At 53.5% G+C, this 18,134-nt stretch overlaps 1 protein-coding gene across 2 annotated transcripts in view; it reads left to right on the top strand.

The window, feature by feature from the left end:
• RASSF5 (Ras association domain family member 5) overlaps positions 1 to 18,134 on the top strand; it is a 32,672-nt gene that overhangs the window by 1,046 nt on the left and 13,492 nt on the right. Inside the window, exon 2 of one of the 2 annotated variants that reach the window (XM_049832038.1) lies at positions 9,879 to 9,997. In XM_049832038.1, the coding sequence (XP_049687995.1) occupies positions 9,879 to 9,997 (119 nt within the window). Of the gene's footprint in view, positions 1 to 9,878; positions 9,998 to 14,707; positions 15,168 to 18,134 lie in introns of those variants that run through there. The other variant, XM_049832040.1, reaches the window with a different exon arrangement.

Here is an 18,134-nt window from a genome sequence, read left to right as displayed (position 1 = left end):
CGGCGGGGTTGTGAAGGGGTTGGTGTCAGCGCCGAGCAGCAGGTCTCAGTGAGCAGGAAGGATTCGTGTTTGTAAAGCTTTACGGTGAGGTGTAAATTCCTCTAGAAACGGTACATTTGTCAGACACGCCTTGCTTCGCCTAAACTCGGGTAAGAGCGCTCGTGCCAGTGAGATTCACCGAGATGCATATTCCTCACGTCAGACATGTGCTGTATCCACGCTTGTGTTCTGCAGGAGAGATTAATCTTTCCATCCTGTGGGAGGGGACACAGAGGGGCCAAACGAGGTGACTCAGCTGGGGCCATGCAGTAGCACATGTGTCCCATGTCCCTGGGGTGCTGCTCTCGGGCCACGGGGGGGTTTGCGTGGTCCTCGGAAAGATGTGACCCGTATTGGTTGTTGTGGCTGCGGTGGTGCGGGTGGGGAAATGAGGAGGCCGTGGGGTGCCAGGGCAGAGGAGGTTTGAGCGAACCAGTGTCACAGGTAACTTGGTCCTGGGTGCTGTGCTTGCTGCTGGCAGCGAAACTGCTCTTTTCCAGCAGGGTGCATGGGCAGATCTCCTGCTGCAGGCTTCCAGGGTGGAAACTTGTCTTTTCCGATGCAGCTGGAGTGCTGCACTCGGGCTTGAGCGACTCGAAGGTTTGCTAGTCAGGCTCAGCTGAGCCTATTGATTTTTGGCCGAAGCAGTTAATGCCAACACCGTTCACCCCAGGCTTGTGCCCGCAAGACCGCCCGTACCCTCAGCGTCGGTGTGGAGGGCAGGGAGTTGGTGCCGGTCGTTATTTGGGGCGAGGGAATGAGCTGCATCCCACCCCGGGCTCTGGGCCATCTGCCCAGCTGGTGGCTCTGGAGGAGGCTTCGTTGCTCGTTTGCTGGTTTGTTTGGGGGGTTATGCCAGACACGTGCTGTAACGCCAGCCTCGCCGGGGCAATTAGTCCCTCGCTCAGTCCGTTCTGGTTCTTACGCTTGGCTTTCCTTAGCTTGTGAATCAATTAAATGTTTCTAGCGGTGATTTGCATAGCGCGGCGTGAGCAGGACTCTTCCACGTGCCTCCTGGTGCCGTTTGGAAATGAAGGGCGATTGGGAGAGACAGTCGCACCATATGGCCCTGCTGCATCGCATTAAGGTTTTAGCACTGACTGCTGTTAATTAAATGTAACCCAGCCATCACCACGCAACCAGCGCAACGTGACACAGGAATATTCTGGGGCTGGTGAACTTGCTGCATGGTGCGTTGTTTGAAAGATGGTGATGTCAATATGTTTTCTGGTGTGTGCCTTTGCTTTTTGCCTGCTCTTCCCGGTTAACTCCCTCCAAACCTGGTAAGGGCCAGTATATTCCCTGGGGCTGGCAGCTCTGCTGTGCCTGGCACACCAGAGCAAATGTGTGAATGAACGTGCTTAAAGAAATAGCGTGGGTTTCTCTGAAGCACAACAAACTTCGTTGGGGCTCTTGTCTTTCACCAGACACCCTGCAAAGCTGTCACAAGGCTCGTGCGTGAGGTGAGGTACTGGGCTGTGTGTTTCGAAATATTCATCTAAAGTCATAATTCACAGAATTTTGTGGTGTTGCAAATACTATAAATAGTTGTTTTGAGGGACTTCTCCTCTGGCAGGATTTTTTCCAGAGTTATATTGAAACAAATCTTAAATAACTCTATTTCCCTTTTCATTTCAGAGGAGAGTTATTCAGACCGTGGGAGTAGTTCTGTCTCTAAAATTCCCCAAACAACCAGGCTGGGGGGGGGTGGGGAGTGGAAAGTACAGTGGAGATGCTCATAACATCATCTGCATTCCCTGTCATCCCAATAGTGTATCCTTTTAAAAATGCCCAACAGCTGCAGACGGGGTGTGCTAGCCTCCCTTGGTGAATATTTCTTTTTCTTCTGATGCAGGGTCGCTGCTTGTTTGCTTTTGACTTGCAGCCTGAGGATATTCGGGTTTTTGTTTGTATACTTCTGGCCTATTTTTATTTACATCAAATATGGTCGTCTTTACTAAAACAGGAAAGTGGTATTTCTTCCTCCTCCCTCCCCAAACGGTCTGTGTCCCTTCCCGTCCGTGCCGTGGGCACAGTGTCCCGGGTGGCTGCAGGTGGGACGGTGCCTGGCTCTGGCAAGAGGGGAAACAGGGAAAAGGGAAGGGGCAGCGGGAGCCGGCCCCGCTGCTGAGCGAGGAGGGGGTTTTGGCCGCGTGGTTTTTATGCCAACCGGCGACGCACCGAAATCCCCTCGGGTCTGTTTCCCCTTTCTTGAGCGGCGTGGAGCCGTCTTTCCAAGACTAACGTGGGATGCTTGCTCTGTGGTTCCTCTTCCAGCTGGGGGTCTGGGTGGAAGGGGTAGGAGCAGAGACCTGGCAGGTCCCAGAGTCAGGAAAATGACCCCCTTGGGTGGCTTTCCTTGGGCATCTGGTGGGTTTAGGCTGTCCTGGATCAGTTTTGTGGCTCTGGAGGTGGCGGACAGGCTCTTACTGAGGTTTTAGTTCAAGTCCTACCCACGGGTGCTGCATCTGGGGCTTATGCAGATGTCGTCTGAGACATGGGGAGCCTTTTCACTGCCTTTATTGGGAGTTTCTAGGTCGGTCCTGCGTGTGACAGACATCACGCACGCTGCTCCCATTGGCATCAAGGTGAAGGGATGGGGAGGTGGGAGCTTGGGAGCGACTGATCCCGGGCTGTCCTGCTGGCGTTAGTTAAAAGTGCTTCTTTTCAGTCTCCAAGTGAATGCAGTTGGGCAGGAGGAGTAGCTGTGGCATTATTATGCTGTGTCTTGAATATCTCCTATCTAACGTATGTGGCTTTGTGCTGCTGGCACCTTTCAAAGCCTGAATGAATATTAAAAAAATAAAATCTCCCCGTAGGAGTGTAAATGTGTCCTGCTGCCAGCAGCTTTTCCCGACACAAGAGGCTGCTGTAGCTGGGGAGAAGGGGGCTGGATGGGCAGGTTGCAGAGGTGCGTCTTTGCTGTGGGGTTTTTTGGTGTTTGTTCTGGTGGGGTGCAGTGCAGTCATTTGAATGCAGTGGTGACTAATGCAGCTTCAAAGCCTTCAGCGTGTTTTATTTTGCTCTTTGCAGGTTTGTTGGGGTTTTTTTCCCTGGCAGCATCACACTGGTGACTCAGGGTCCCTCTGCGCTGCGTGGGGTGGGCTGGTCACTGGCAACTGGGCATCTTATAGCTTAAGGCAGGAAAAATTATGTGAGAGCCTAACCTGTGCATGGGTCGGTGGCTTTGCTCCTTTTCCATCCCTGAGTTGGACTGGTTCTTCCCAGGGGACTTTCTCATACTTGCTCTACCCGTAATGCAGGTGCTGATAGGAAATTCCTGTTTCTGGTACTGCAGCCGTTAGCAAAACCGGCAGCAAGCCCCGTCCCAGCGCTCGCTCAGCAGCGCACCCACTCCTCCACCTTGCTCCATCCTCTGGTTTGGCCGGGGTGCTTACCCCAGGCGTGTGCCAGCCCCGTGTCTGTGCCGGCAGGGCTCCCCCGTGGCCGTGGCCAATCTTCTCCTGGCAGCTGGGGACGTGATTTACCGCCCACGTATTTCCTGGGTCATGGTGATGGAGCGCTGTGGAGTTGTTTCTTTGGCCCAGGTGAATTAAGCCGGATGCATCTATTGCACGTGGAGTGACCATAAACGGTTTCTGTTTGGTGGGCGGCGGGAGCTGTGGTCTCCCCAGTAGAGCCGCTGGCAGCTGGAATTGGACGCCCGCCCCGATGGGCCACGCTCTGGTGGCCACGGTGTGACCAGACTGGGACTTTGTTGGCTGACGTGCTGCTTTGCCAGAAAATCACTCCAGCTCTCTGTGCTTCCCTGCCGGGAAGGTGATTGTGAGGCACTGCCTTGGGAAAACCTCGGAGCAGGTCCGGCGCCTGATGATCTCGGTGGCAAATGCAGTTGTACCTGAAGTCAGATTTTGATCTGTAGGTCTTGCGACATGGACCTGGCTCAGTAAAGCACTTCGGCGTGCGCCTGGGTTTATGCCTCTGGTCTGAAGCCACCCTTATCTCTCAGAGCAGTTAATTCTGTGGTCGGGTACCGTGCTGAATCAGGACCTATTTCCTTAAGGAGTAAGTTGGTTAAACGCACCCCACTTCTCTTTCTAGTTTGTAGAGCAAACTACAGTTCTAATATTACCGGTTCTCAAGTAGACGTTTGCTTAAGATAATGAATTCTTTAGCAGGTGTGGACACTCTTAAAAGGCACAGCCCAGCCTCGCCGGGACGAGGCTCTGCTCACCCCACCGTCACTCTCCGCGACGTGGTGGTTTTTTACGTTCTCTTCTTCCAACACGTCCTCCTGCGCTCTGTTGCGTCTCCGCTCCTGCCGCTGCAAAGCATAATTGCTAACAGTTCGTAGGACGCGTGGTGCTTTGCGTTTCTGTCCTGTTTAGCGGGGTCAGACAGGGTCCCGAGGTTTCTCCTGCGCCCGGGTGACTCGGGCGGGTTGGGATGGCTCTTGCCGGGCGGGCGCTGCTGAGGTCGGACGAGGACGGGGTGGGGTGCTGGGGTGCATCCCGCCCGCTGAGGCTCCCCGAGGCAGGGCGTTCGCTTACCCTGGGGGAGACGGAGGTGTGGGGAGGGACGGTGACCTGCCCAGAGCTGTGTGGCAGGCTGCCGGGGCTCCGAGAGCAGCTCAGGTCTTCAGGGACATGTTTCTTGCTGCAATCCGGTCCGGTGCCTTGGGAAGGATTTATGGAGAGCAATACCAGGCAAGGCTCCAGGTCTTACTTTGCAGGTTGGTTTTTGGGCTGTCCCTTTTCTTTTCCCTCTTTGTCCCTGGTCCAGTAAGTTTAGTTGAGTTTGCTGGTCACGGTGTGGGAAGTGGGGATATGTGTCGCTGAAGAGATGCTGTCTAGGTGTTGGGGCAGCGGGGGGTGAATAAGAAAGTCTCTTGTTTTAACTCCTTGCTCATGCCGCTTGGTGTGATTTTTAAGATTAGTTCAATTTCATCTTTGTTACTCCCTGTATAAAAGCAAGAATGTGTTGTGCAGGGTGCTGGAAACCTAGTCTGTTTGTGAGAGGAGTCCTGAGCAGAGAGGGGCCAGTCGTGATGTTGAGGGTACAAAGTGGCAGATTTCAAGCATGCTGTTAAACTGATGTTTATGTCCTACCCCATCATTCGACACCTGGTAGAGTTGTAACTGATAGGTGCTGTGAAAGGACTGTAGTATTGATCTAAAAACCTAGCTAACTATGTGCAGCGTTTAAATCAATATTATAAATATAGTTAATCTCAGTGTATTCCTTTAATTTAACCTTTGATTAAACATTGGGGGCTTTTTTTTTTTCCTTAAACTGTAGATGACCGTAGGGGAAAAGCAACAAAGTGAAGAGGGGATGTTGGAAAGAGCCCTTCCAGTGTATGGCTGGGTCCTGCGCTTTCTCTCTCTAATCTCTTCCGTTGGGTTGTTTTATCTTATCAAGCAAAAAGCCCCAGAAATAGAAAGTTTTCCATGGCTAACAGGACAAGCCCAGAGATGCACAAGCTCTGAGCTGCGTGTTGCCTCATTGCTCAAAAAAAAAAAAAAAAAAAAAAAAATCCATCAAATGTCAGCGGATTGTAAATGGACAATGTCAATGGTTTATCTCCGTGGGAGGAAAGGCCTCTCGTGGAAGCAGACGTAACTTGCACCGATGCACGCTGCATCTCGGCAGCGTTCGGCGATGAAGAGCTGCCCGCTTGGCTCCGCGTGCCCGGGAAGCTCTTGATCTCCTCTCTCAAGGATGACAGACGGGAAAGCAGGGGCAGCTGCGTGCTTTGGGCTTGTAACAAAGAGAATTCGCAAAATATTCAGGCATTTTCCCAAGTCAAAGACTTGGTCTGAGGGACTCCGGCTGCTGAGGACGCCGAGCAGGGAGGTCTCGCTGGTTAGAGGTAGGTGGTGGTGTAAATCGGTGCGTTTGGACGCGTTTGCTGGCGGCCGCTGCGCGCAGGCTTTCTGCTGCTAATTAGGCGTTGGGGGATTCCTGCGGCGCTGCCCTGCCTGCGCTGCGGAGCACGGTGGGCGATGGAGGGCCGGGTGGGATCCTGCCTGGCAGGTAGCGGGGCCGGCACGGGGCCGGCACGCTCTCCTGCCACCGCGCCGCCTTCAACTTCTGCTCCGGCTCCTTCTGCAGCCCCGTTCTCGCGGGAGTGCTGCAGCAGAGCGTGGCTCGGGGCATCGGTGCTGCCCCAATTGCCGCTCAAAAATTTGCCTTTTAGTATAAGTAACGGCTCTAGAGCATCTGCCTGGCAGCTGGGATTACATCCCGGATCCTGCAATGGTGCAGGTACCTCTCAGAGGGGTTGTTGTCAGCAGGGGGGGTCTTGTCTGCTCTGAACAAACAGAAGGCCACCCGTGGGTTTCACCTGTGTTTGCAAAGGAAACCCAAACCATCTGGTTTAGACCTAAAACTGCTGAGAGCTCCAGTGATGGAGCTGCAGACTTGAGGCAGAGACGGGGCTGGATCGTTGCCGCGGGGGCTGTCGGAAAGCGCTTCGCAGGGAAACTTAAGACCCTTCCCCACATTTGCCGTGTGAATGCTGGAGCTGGTGGCGATGCTGCAGGTCCTGCCCTGTCCCCTCCCGGCAGCCGGAGACTCCTGCCAGCTCTTGTGATGTCGCAGGGCCACATCCTGAGGTTATCCCGAGTGACGTCAGGCATCACCTCCGAGCGAGGGCAGAGGCACCCAGCCCTCAATCTTAAGCAGCACAGCTTGCAAAATCAAACCTCAGCCTGCATTTAGAGGTGTGTGTGAGCTGGCTGAAGGATTCCAGAGTTGGAAGGCGAATGGAAGAAATCGCCGGTCTTCAACATCGTCCACTTCAGTGCTCAAACACCTGCGGAGTCTCAGACCGCTTTCAAAATTCCTGGCGTTTTATTTTTCTTTCTTTGGTGGCTCTGAGCCTTCCCGTGGCAGCTGGGTCACGCTTCAGAGGTTTTCCTTAACTTTGCTAATATGGGGAGCATTTCTGATTTGCCTTTTTTTTGTTTGTTTGTTTTTGAAATGAATGGCAGGATCCTTAACAATGCAGGAACTGGAGCCTTAACGTAACCCCTGCAATGTCATGATTCATTTTTAACATCACGCAAGGGGTTTTTCTATAGCTTGTTTGAAGCGTGCCCTCTCAACAACCCTGTGCTACGGTCCTGTGTGTGCCGGGGCTGGCAGCCCTGCCATGGGGGGGCAGCCGGGGGGGGACGCATTTTCACCAGGGCAGAGCAGTTGCCCAGCACTGCTGCAGGAACCGCAAACTTTGGCCAGAAATTGGAGTTTAAGACCATCCCAGAGGAGGTGTTGGGACACTTCAGACCCTTTCCGTTCTAGTTTTGGGGGCAATCGTATCTGGTCTCCAATGCGGTGTTGCTTTGGGGTTGCAGGAGGTTTTTGTTTAGGTGAAAGCCTGGCTGGGGTCAGGTTCTTGGAGCTTCTGTCACCGCTGGGGCCAGGATCTGGCCGCTCTGCCACAGACCCGCACCTTCTCCTTTTGTGTCCCTAACCTACAGATCTGGGCCTTGCACGTGGGCTGGATCGAAAGATGCCTCATAGCTTCTGCGGTATTTGGGAGGTGGGAGTGGGAGGATGGGGGCGGGCAGGATGACTGCAGTCCTATATTTAGGCATCTGGATGGGCATCTGTATTGGACTGTTTTACTCTATCCAGCTTTATCCCCCTGAGAAACTTTATCTATGGAGAAAGGGGAATTCCCTTCAGCCACCGAAGTTTTTCACAGTGTCGTGATCTGACTCATTATTTTATTTTTTTTAAAGAAACTACATTTCCAAGTGTTGCTTTGACTTGAATGGAAATTATCTTCAAGCCTAAGTGGAGGCATCCTGCTCCTGTTGGCAAACCTGTCACGTGGCTGCTTCCTAAAGCTGTGCTGCGTTTCTAAAATTAGTGTTCCCTGCCAGATACTGAGCGATTAGGTCTGTTAATAGGTGACGGTGACTAAGGAGGTGTCATACTTTAATCCCGTAAAGAAATGCCTGGCCGTACTGGGCCTGATCCAGAGGTGTGCTTGAAAGCTGTAATTTCTGTGGTTCGTATTACGTATTTCAGACCTCTTACTATGTGCCTCCTTCACCAAAGATGCTCGAGCCTTCCTGCCCTGGCAGGCTGCAGTCCAAGGGAGCAGGAGGCAGCTGCCCAAATCTGAAAATTCTGGACCAAATGGGCAGAAGGGACTTTCTGCTGGCGCCAGATGCTCAGGTGAACCTGCAGCCGGAGCATCCTCATATTGGCACCTCCAGCAAAGACTTGGCAAATGTCCCCCATTAAAAGGCTGTTCCAGTTGCTCAAAAGGTCATGCATTAAATTACCATGTAACTGTGCAGCTTATCTCTAATTAAAAAAAAAAAAAAAAAAAAAAAGTGCAAGTCTCCTTGCTTTCCCCCAGGCTTACTTGAGACAACTGACTTGGAATAGGAGAATGATAGACAGCTCATGCCAGATGAATGTTAAATGATAAATGATTTCCCTGTTTCCCCTGGAGATTGATGTTTTCCCCCCTCAGGCACCAGCTCCCAGCAGTGGTTCAGCTCCTCTCATTCATTCTCAGGCATTCCCGCATGTGAGCATTCAGCAGAGCTGAGCAGAAATCGCTGTTTCCAGAGCAAACACGGGATATTTCTTTGCTTTCCTGCAAGCCTGAGATATTCAAAACCAATGACCCAAATGCTAAAGAAAAAAAGGAAAAGAAAAAAAGAAAAGAAAAAAGACGGGTGTTTAAAATACAAGCTCGCCAGCTTGGAGTGGGGTGGCAGGGCTGGTGCAGGGACAGGCACTCAGTCCTGTTTCCTTCTGTGGAGTGAACTCTCTTGCCTTGGTTTTAGGATATTATTTTTTTCAGGTTGGTGACCGCTCTGGAATTTTAGGTAGTGTAAAAAGTAAATTTAATGCTGTTTGTACGACAGTTAAAAATTAAAGGGATCAGAAGGGCCATTAAAGTGGAAGGAGGTTGTTAGCTGCAGTCAGGGGGGTACGGAGAAGTCGGGGCTTTGAGGGAAAGGGCTGGGGGAGCGATAGCCGCGAATATATAACTGTTGTGTCTGGTAGATGGAGTTGGCTGTCCCGAATGCTGCCTTCCAGCAGCCGTGGGCTGTGGGCGAGCGGGACCCTGTGCCTAAAGAGGTTAAACCTGGGCTCTGCAGAGTCGTCTCTGCAATTCCTACCTTGAACTAGTTAATGTCTTACAGGATGGGTCAGCGTCCAAAGAAAACACGCTACGTAAATGCCTTACCGTACCTGGGCAGTGTGTGTGCCGGGGATGGGAGGTCACAGCCTTTGCTGCAGCCCGGGACGTGTCCCTACCCTCTCCAGGGGTGGCTTTTTGGCAGTTTGATGGTAGATCCATGCCTCAGTCGCTGGCTCTCGAAGCGTTCCTATTTAGTGACCTTAAATAGTTTGACTTCTGTCTAACACAAAAATGTTTCTTCCCTCCTGATGTTGGAAGACGAAGTATCCTTTCCTCGTGAAGTGGCCAAGCTTGTGCTGCAGGCGCTGTGCAGGTGACATCTCCGAGGAGCATAGCTGGGGAGCGGTGTACCCCGTGGTTTTGGTGGGACTTGAGCATATTCTTTACTTTGTATATTAGCGTGCCAGCAGGTCGGAGGAAAGGCAGCAACTCCGCCCGTGCCGCAGCACTGCAGCAAGAAACACAGGTTTCCCTGGGGAGAGGGCAAAGGAGCAATTTTTTCTCTGGACGAGGTATTCTGGTACCTCTCCCCATCTGCAGAAATGTACCCCGATGGGGACATGTCCCTGGCTGGCAGTTCTGACCATGCCCGTGCCCACGAGCATCGGTCTGCCCTCCGGCAGGAGTCTGGTCCCTTCCCGGGGTTCCCGGCAGGCTGTGGGTCTCGGGTGCCTGACTTTCTCGTTTCTCCCCCCCCGTGCAGATTGCAGATACACGTGCCACCAGGAATGCCGCAGCCTTATCCAGCTGGACTGCCGCCGGCCGGGCCAGTGCCAGAGCCAGCTCTCGCCCGAGAGCACCCTCCTGCCGCCCTGCACCCAGGTACGCCGGGGAGGGGGCTCCGCCGGGGGGGTCGACAGCCTCATGGTGACCGATCGCATCTCCTTCAGAGACCTGATTTCTTGCTCCCGGAGGGTTTTACAGGAGGAAGGGCTTGGCAGGGAGGTCAGCCCATCGGTCCTGCAGACCCAGGCAGGGCTCGCTAATGAGTTGCCCGTGTAGTGGGTACGGCTTGCCTGGGTGGGTGCGATCTGGCGTGATGGAGGTTGTGCCCCCGGGCATCCCCCTTGCCGTAAATGCACGTGTGGAGCCGTGTCGTGTTTAAAATGCTGCTGTGGGCCCGGCTGCCCGGAGCAGAGGGGGAGAGAGGAGCCGTGCCCTGCGGGGACATCGGCCCCTGCGCTGCAGCCCGGCCGTGTCCAGGCGCCTGCGAGGGAGGGTCGATAGCGGCGTTAAATTGTGTCCCAGCACCGGGTGTAAAGTGCTTGAAAAGAAGCAGCAAAGGTGCATTTCTCCTGCATCTCGGCAGAGTTTGCAAGGAGCTCTGGCTTAATAACCTTGTTTTAAGAGTTTCGGTAGTCCTGGGGGATTGAGACTCTTCAATCTGTATTAGGGATGTGCAGTAATCCCCAGGGCTGCTCCGGAAGGCTTAGCTGTTTGTTTAATCCCCCCGAGGGTCCCGTGGTGTCTGCGATGCCGGCAGTGGCCTGTGAGCCGGTGTGGGTGTCTGCTGGAACAGGCTGCCGCACGTGTGACAGGGCGCAGTGAGACCGTACGATGCCACGCAAGTTGAGATGTAAGATACTTAATGCTGGAAGCTTAAAACATTGCTTAGAAACCTGCCTAAAGTGGATTTGACTTGCACAGAGCCTTTTCAATCTCTATATGCTTTTTAAAAACTGTATTCTCTCCTTTGTTATAACCGTGCATTTATATTCCTCTTTTCGGAGGACCTTGATGCAGTTGTGCAAAACTAGAAATGGAAATGTGCACTTTTTCAAAGAAGATGTGGGGTTTCTCTTGGGCGTGTGAGGAGCCAGCGGTGGCGTTTGCTTGTCGTCTGCGCTTTGCTGTGAGAGGTTTGCAGAGCTTTGCCTTGTCGGCATGTGGCTGGGCGATTGCTGCTCAGAAGAAAATGGTCAGGAGGGAACCTGGAGTTAGATGAGTTTTATCTTATGCGTTACAAAGGGACTCTGAGTGGATTCTCCACTGAGCCTTGAGGTATCTTTGTAAGGGGGTGAAGCGAGATTTGTGTGTGTTTACATCTCCTTTGGATGTCATTGGGCTTCCCTCAGCAACGTGAGAAAAGCTTGATTTTTTAGAAAAATTAGAAAGGCTTGTTTCTTTTTCAGGGTGATAACACCAGCCAAGGGTTATTGATGGTCCTAATAATAAACACGGAGCCTGCGCTTCGTGGCAATTCATCACTCTGACGTGTCTCTGGTGCGATCCCGGGAAGGGAGGAGGCATTTTGTGCCAAGGAAACAAAAGTCTCTCCAATTACAGCAGCAAACACAAATCCATAAACCCATCCCGAGGTCCTGGTCTGGGATTGCACCTCTGAACCCTCTGCGCAGCAAAGTGCTGTCTGCAGTCTTGTTACCTGTGCTGGGAAAGGCTGCAAGGCTGGGGGGGGCTGGGAGGTGCGTGGGCTGGTGTGAGGGTGGCCGAGGGTAAATCACTGCAATAAAGCTCCGTTCTCATTTGTGGATAATGGATAATCGGGGAAAAGTCACCTTCAAGTTTACTTGATCTGAGCCCATAAAGCTGAGTACACAGCCATGTTCCTGGTGTTCCTGTTGGCCAGGCAGGTTTTGCTGCTCGAAAGAAGGAGGATGGAGGGAAAACAGTGTCAGTATTCCAGAAAGAGCCAAGGGGGTGCCTGAATACACTGGGGGTGAGGGGAAGGGGTTTGCACACTGAAAACACAAGAAACTTTACTTAATAGCCGACATAGTTGGAAGTCATTAAATAGTATTATCAACTGTAAGCAAACTAGAAGCATCATAGAAATAGCTACTTTAATATCGCATAGTTAAGTACTGTTACCATGTAATACCAGGTATTAATAATTTGGGCTTTGATCCAGCGAAGTACTTAAGAGTGCATTACATTTGGGTCCCAGGTTAGCCTCCCTGGGTGAAATCCACTGAAGCTGACGAAAGCCTTGGCTAGTCTCAACAGCACCAGGAGTTTGGCCCTTGGTTTTGGCGGAGCTGGTCATGCGCTTCCCACCTGCGAGCTGGTGCAGGACATTGCTGGGTGGGTTTTCTGGGGGCTGTTTTGCAGGTAAGCTATTAACTGGAGCCGCTGCTGAACCAACGGGTCAAAATTACTTGGGTTTTTTTGCTTGGTTGTTTTTTTACGGAGCTGATCTCCCAAGCAGGTGGACCACAATGGAAAAGCAAGGGCTCCTTGGAGAAGCCCATGGAGCAAAGCAGTGGGAGCGCATCCAGCTTTGCATGGGGCACTGTAAAGCTGGCTGCACCCTGTTCCCACTGTGAAACGCCCAGGGCTGAGGCTTCCATGAAGACCAGACGCCTGTGCCATTCATCGGCCCAACGTTCACTTTCTGCTCATGTTGTACATGCTCAATTTAAGCCTCTTTCTCTTCTAAATATAGCCCTGTGAAGCTGAGGAGGTTTGTGCCACTGCAGAAGTACGCGTGCTGCTAAGAGGCTAGCTTATTTATCTGCAGTGTTACAAGTTGCTTTGTAAATATGCCGTTTGGATTCTTGCCTTCCCCTTTGAGATGCAGATGTTGCGTCCTCCCGCTAGGCTTTACATTGACATCCTGGTTTGTATTCACGGGATGCTGCTGGCTGTGGGGTACAGAGCTATCAAAGGCTTGTAGCAATTTAAGTCCTTCAGCTGACAGATACAGATGGAAGGGTATGAAACACCATCTGCAACCTATCAAGAGGGGAAGAGGTTTTTGTGCATAGATGGTGGCTTGTGCGAAGACCTTGGAGCCCTTTTGGACCAGTCGAAGGGGCCCTGTGAGCTGAAGGAGTGAGTGATAACTCCAGTCTACGGGAGGGCTTTGCTGATGGTCCTACTGCAGATAGTCAAGCTGGGGAGCAGAACCAAGGCTGCTGCCCGCCAGCTCCCCCCGCTCGCTGGCCTGCCGTAAAAATAGCACTTAGCGATGGTGAGAGTTGTGCCTGGAAAAGGACACGAAGGAATTAATGTAAGAACAGCCATCTGGGCACAGCGGTGTCTTCTCTCTGCTCGGCTGGTGGATGTGGAAGGAGAGACTCTGAAGGTGTGCTGCCGCTGTGGCCTCCCTTCGAGCAGTCTCGTGGGCTTCCCTCGGGGTTGCGTCTGGACCGTCATTTTTAATAGCTGCCAGTGAGCTCTTTCTGATGAGTCTGACGGTGCACGTCCACCACCAGAACACCTAGTGATGAGTTCTGCAAATCTGATAGTGCATGGCCTGGAAAAGCACTCCTGCTTTTGGTGTTAAACTTAACCGCACTCCTAGTGTAAACATCTCCTGCCATTTTGTAGCTCTCCATCACGTCTATGTTCTTTCTAGTCCTTCTTTTCCAGATGCATGCTGGCCCCAGGCATGGAAACCTTCCTGTACCTCTAGCCTGCCCTGCCCTTTGTGGTACCTCTTATAATCCTGTATTCTTTCTTGGATGGGCTGGCCAGGTCTTGTGGGAAGTATCCGAAGCGTGGGCATAGGATGGACTAACTCAGTGGCATGATACTCTCAGGCTTTGTTCCCTCTTCCTTTTCTGAAGTATGCTGGAGAATTGTTAGGATGTACATTAATACCGTACTACCTAAGCGGAGTCCTTTTTAAGACGGTGTGTCGGGCTTTTTCTTAGTCCCCTCAACCTGCTCCTGAACACACGCTGGGTTTCGAGTGGGTGGGGAGAACCCGTGCAGGGATGTGCTGCATCCCTATGGATGCACGGCCCCTCACGCGGAGGATGATCGGCTGTGGGGAGCGGAGCCTTTCCCCAGCCAGGGTCTCCAGAAATACCTGCGATCCTCACCAAGGAGGGAGGTCACCGCTGCCTTAAAAGCTGCTGGGTAAAGCACAGGGTATCAGTGGGATGGTGGTGGCTCTGGAGGGGACGGAGGAGAGTGGGACGGAGGTGGCAGCTCAGGGGATGGGTCTGTGCCGGGCTGGGTTTCCGCAGGACTGCGGGGGGAGAGGGGAGCGGGGATGATGCTGTCGCTCTGAGGCTCTTTCCAAGGCCAACACAGCATTTTAATCAGTCTGGAGCGAGTGCTTCTTGCAAACGGGACCGGAGAGCTGAATGGCTTTTTCCTGGGCTGCAACCGAAGCTGCCTCAGCCGGGTGCCGGCGCTGCTGAAGTCGCTCCTGCTGCTCTAAAATTAGCCGCAGAGCGGAGAGGCACCCGCTGTCTCCCGGAGTTTGGTGGCCGGGGGCTCCTGGCCACGTCCTCGCCAGCCTCCCCCCATCCCCACCACCTTTTGGCAGCGCGGTCAGGCTCGGTCCAGCCTGGACTTGCTTCCCCAAGGCATCCGATGCAACGCAGCTCTCGAGGACGTGCGAACGGGGAAAGGAGCGAGAAGCCAGCCTGCCGTGGCGATGTATTTTTGGGGAGCAAAGGAGGTGCCGGGGGTAACCGGGGGCCGGGCAGCGCCCAGGGCCAAGCCCAGCACCTCTGCCCCCCGGCGCACAGCAGGGTGAGAAATTTTGCAAGAGGAAGTGGCGGAGGGCTGCGCGGTGCGAGGCGAGCGCAGGAAGGGGAGGCGATGCTGCACGGGAGCCCGGGGGACCAGACGACGGGTGGTGAGCGAAGCCGGGCACCGAGAGCGGGAGCAAATTTTGCAGCTCTGCCCCTTCCATGCTACCCCAGCGCTGCTGCGCAGGGAGGCGGGTGGAGGAGGAGAGGGAAGGGTTACCCGGCACGGCTGCCTGTTAAAGAGAAATAGCTCTGCTGGCTCTGGAGGATGAGCAGAAGGAGCTATTGCAGATAAAGCGCCGGCGAGCTGAGGATGTGAGAGCGGGCTCGCTGCTGGTGCGGGAGCCGGAGCGGGGACCGCCGATGGTGGCCGGTCCCCCGGCGAGCCCTCTGCGCGCTCGGCCTCTCGCCTCTGCTGGGCTTCGATGACCATCGGCAGCAGCATGAGCAGCGGGTATTGTAGCTTGGATGAAGACCTCGAGGATTGCTTTTTCACGGCAAAAACCTCTTTCTTCCGGAGCACGCCGAACAAGGTCCCTGCCAAGGTAACAGCTGAAAAACTAGTGGGAAGGGCTGTGCTGGGTGGGAGGTGGGGGGGGGGGGGGTTGCCGGCGAGGGGAGATGTCGGTGTTCTTGCACGTCTGGCTGCAGGTGCTGCCAAAATTAGCTTGCAGCTGGAGTCAGGGCAGAGCTGCTGGTGGGGAGGAGGGCTCGATCTGCCTCTTGCAGGCTCCCCGCTCCTGTGCAGGGGGTCTGCACTGCTGCAGATTTTTCTCGGCCACGTCTCGACCTTTTGCGTGCCGGGTTGGCCCCTTCCTGGGGGATCCACGGTGGAGGAGCCGAGTCTAAATGTGGGTTTTTCAGCTTTAGGGGGGGCAGGCAGCAGCCCTGCCAGCTGCCATCCACGGGTCAGGCTCGCGGCCAGGGACATGTGGTTTGGCCTTGCGAAATACGCATCGTTGGTGAAAATTGTGCCTCTGAGGTGGATAGGGAGATGGGAAAGTTACAGGACTAAATTAATCTGCGAACTTATTAACACAGTGATGAATCTGGTCCTTTTCTGGGCGCTTGGGTGCATGTGTACCTGCCTTGGAGCAGGACGAGATTTCTGTATCGGTAACGCTGACAAAGCTGCTTCACGTTTAAGTGTTTATTTAAAAAAAAACAAACACAAGAACATCCCCATCATAAACTTTGGGGCCCCAACCAGAACTGAGCACAAAAGGAGAAGGCGAGAAGGCGCTGCTGCGGAAGTGGGGGTTTCGCTCAGGAACAAGAGCCCTGCGGCGCTGCGAGATGAGATCTGACCCGGGGAGCAGCTTTTTCACTTAGAAATTCCCCTGCAAAACATCAGCACCAACGCGCTTCTGTTCGGGCTCTTGCTATATTTGCACGCCCGAGGTTGCTGAGCTGCAATCCTCAGCAGGTGATTTGGGGTTCGGCTTTCCGCAGCGTGGGGTCCGGAGGGCTCTCCCGGCGACCTGGGCTGTTCTCCTTGGTGGTGGGGGGGTTGCTCTGGGGGAAGAGTTTCAATCAACTGGCAGTTTTGGTTTAATTTCTTTGAAGAAATGCTCCCTTGGGTTTAACACGGGATATTCCCTGATAGCCAGCAGCTCCCTCTCGCTATGATTAACCGACACGTACTGCTGGTTTTTAAATGTCATTTGATGATTCATTTGTGTAGGAGATGTAAAAGATGACGGTGTTAGTGCAATAGGCGCTGCACCCCACACCGGTTTAATGCTGTTCTTTTTGAGCCATGGCACTGCAGATCCTCAGCTACCTTTCCAAATCAGCCTGATCCCGTTCGTGCTCGGGAGCTCTCCCTCGCAGAGGGGTCAGGGGCTGCGGCAGCCCCTTTTGCCCGGCTCCTCGCCTGGATGTGGCCGGCGTAGGTGACAGACCTCGTGGCTGCTGGAGAAGATGGAGCCTTTTGGGCGCTTGGTGTTACGGGGAGGAAATGGTTCCTGTGCATGAAAAAAAAAAAAAAAAAAAAAAACCCACACAAAATTTGCTGCTCAAGCAAATCATGTTGCATAATGGGTCTGTGTGCAGGGGTGGGTCTTCGCATCTCGCCGGCAGGAGGTGGAAACCATCCTCAGGCCTTGGTGGAAGGAGGTTTTGGGGGGTTCGTGGCATGCTGGGGGGTTGGTGGTGGTGCAGGTCTTGCAGGAGCATGAGGCTGGACCTCAGCTCTGGATGGAGCTAGCCCTGGAGCACGGTGGGGAGGAGGAGGAGGAGGAGAAGGTGGTGGTCCACTGAGGCTGGGCTGGACGGCGGGTGGAGGGCAGCAAGGAGAGCATGTGCCTGGGGAGCAGCCAGCAAAGCAGAGGGACAGGCTCAGCCCCAAGGTGGACATCTCCTTTGGGTTTTGCTTCACTCCCTGTCCCCCCCTTTTTTACTTGGTATCTCACTGCTCTTGAGTGATGGTATTGAATGTGGAACATTTCCACCGCAGCAAGAGCTGCTTGTGGCAACAGCATTGCTTTTCACCACCAAGTACGGTACCTGCTCCTGGCTGTGGGCAGAAAACATCAGCTTGGACCCAAAAGTGAGTTAACCTGCTGGGTGTGTTTGGGAACAGCAACGTTTGTCCGTCCTTAGATGCCCAGGAAGGATTCCCGAGCCCAGAACGCACAGTGTGGTCAGCGCTGCAGCAACGGCAGCCACCAGCCCATGGGCATGCTCTGCGCTGGGCAGGAATAAGCAAAATAAGGATAACTTAGGGAAGCATGTCTTACAAGACCTAGGAAACAATCTCTGTAGAGGAAATGCATTGTAGGTGGGGTAGGAGGGGACATAGAGACCTCCCACCATTTAAAAAAAATAGAGACTGGAATTTGATCACTATGATTAATGATTTTTCTGATTGAAATAACTGTATTAATCTGAAGAGCCTCTTTCTAGGAATTTTGTAATTCCTTTTTTATTTTCAGAACCATCAGCGCAATCACTCTTCATTAGCAAAGAACCGTTTTAGATCTCAGATGTGACCTCATCCCTGGAGATCTATTACTTGGCATTTTCGTGACTCTTCAGCTGAATGGCTTCAGTGACTTCTGCCTGAAGCGTGATTGCTTAAAACTCTGCAAAATTGCTCTTCGAGTCCTGCATCAGTGGCTGCCGGGAGAGCTAGCTTAGAGGAGAAAGGGGCAAGTTTCACCATGCAGTTTCACCCGGGGCGGGATCCAGGGGTGGAATCCAGGGATGGGGATGATGGGAGCAGCTCCTGGGTTCGGGGTCCCTGAACAACATGAGCTGGGGTAACCCTGCAGGCAAAAGTCTTCTCCGCTGAAGAAGAGGGAAGCTGTCACATCGTGGAGGCGTTTGCGGTGGGATGCACGGGGGGTGTTGCTCTGCTACCAGGTGCTCAGAGCAGAGACCACCGCGGGGGGGTGCCCCGTGCGGGAGGGGGTGGCCGGCGGGGAGTTACGTGAGCTCGGGCAAGGGGAGTCAGAGGACACCGCAGTGCTGGTTTTGGCTCCGTGTCTGTTTTCTCCCTCTCTTCAAGC

Source organism: Accipiter gentilis, chromosome 29 (genome assembly GCF_929443795.1).
Source record: "Accipiter gentilis chromosome 29, bAccGen1.1, whole genome shotgun sequence".
Lineage (NCBI taxonomy): Eukaryota > Metazoa > Chordata > Aves > Accipitriformes > Accipitridae > Astur > Astur gentilis.
This window is presented reverse-complemented; position numbering and strand designations above follow the sequence as displayed.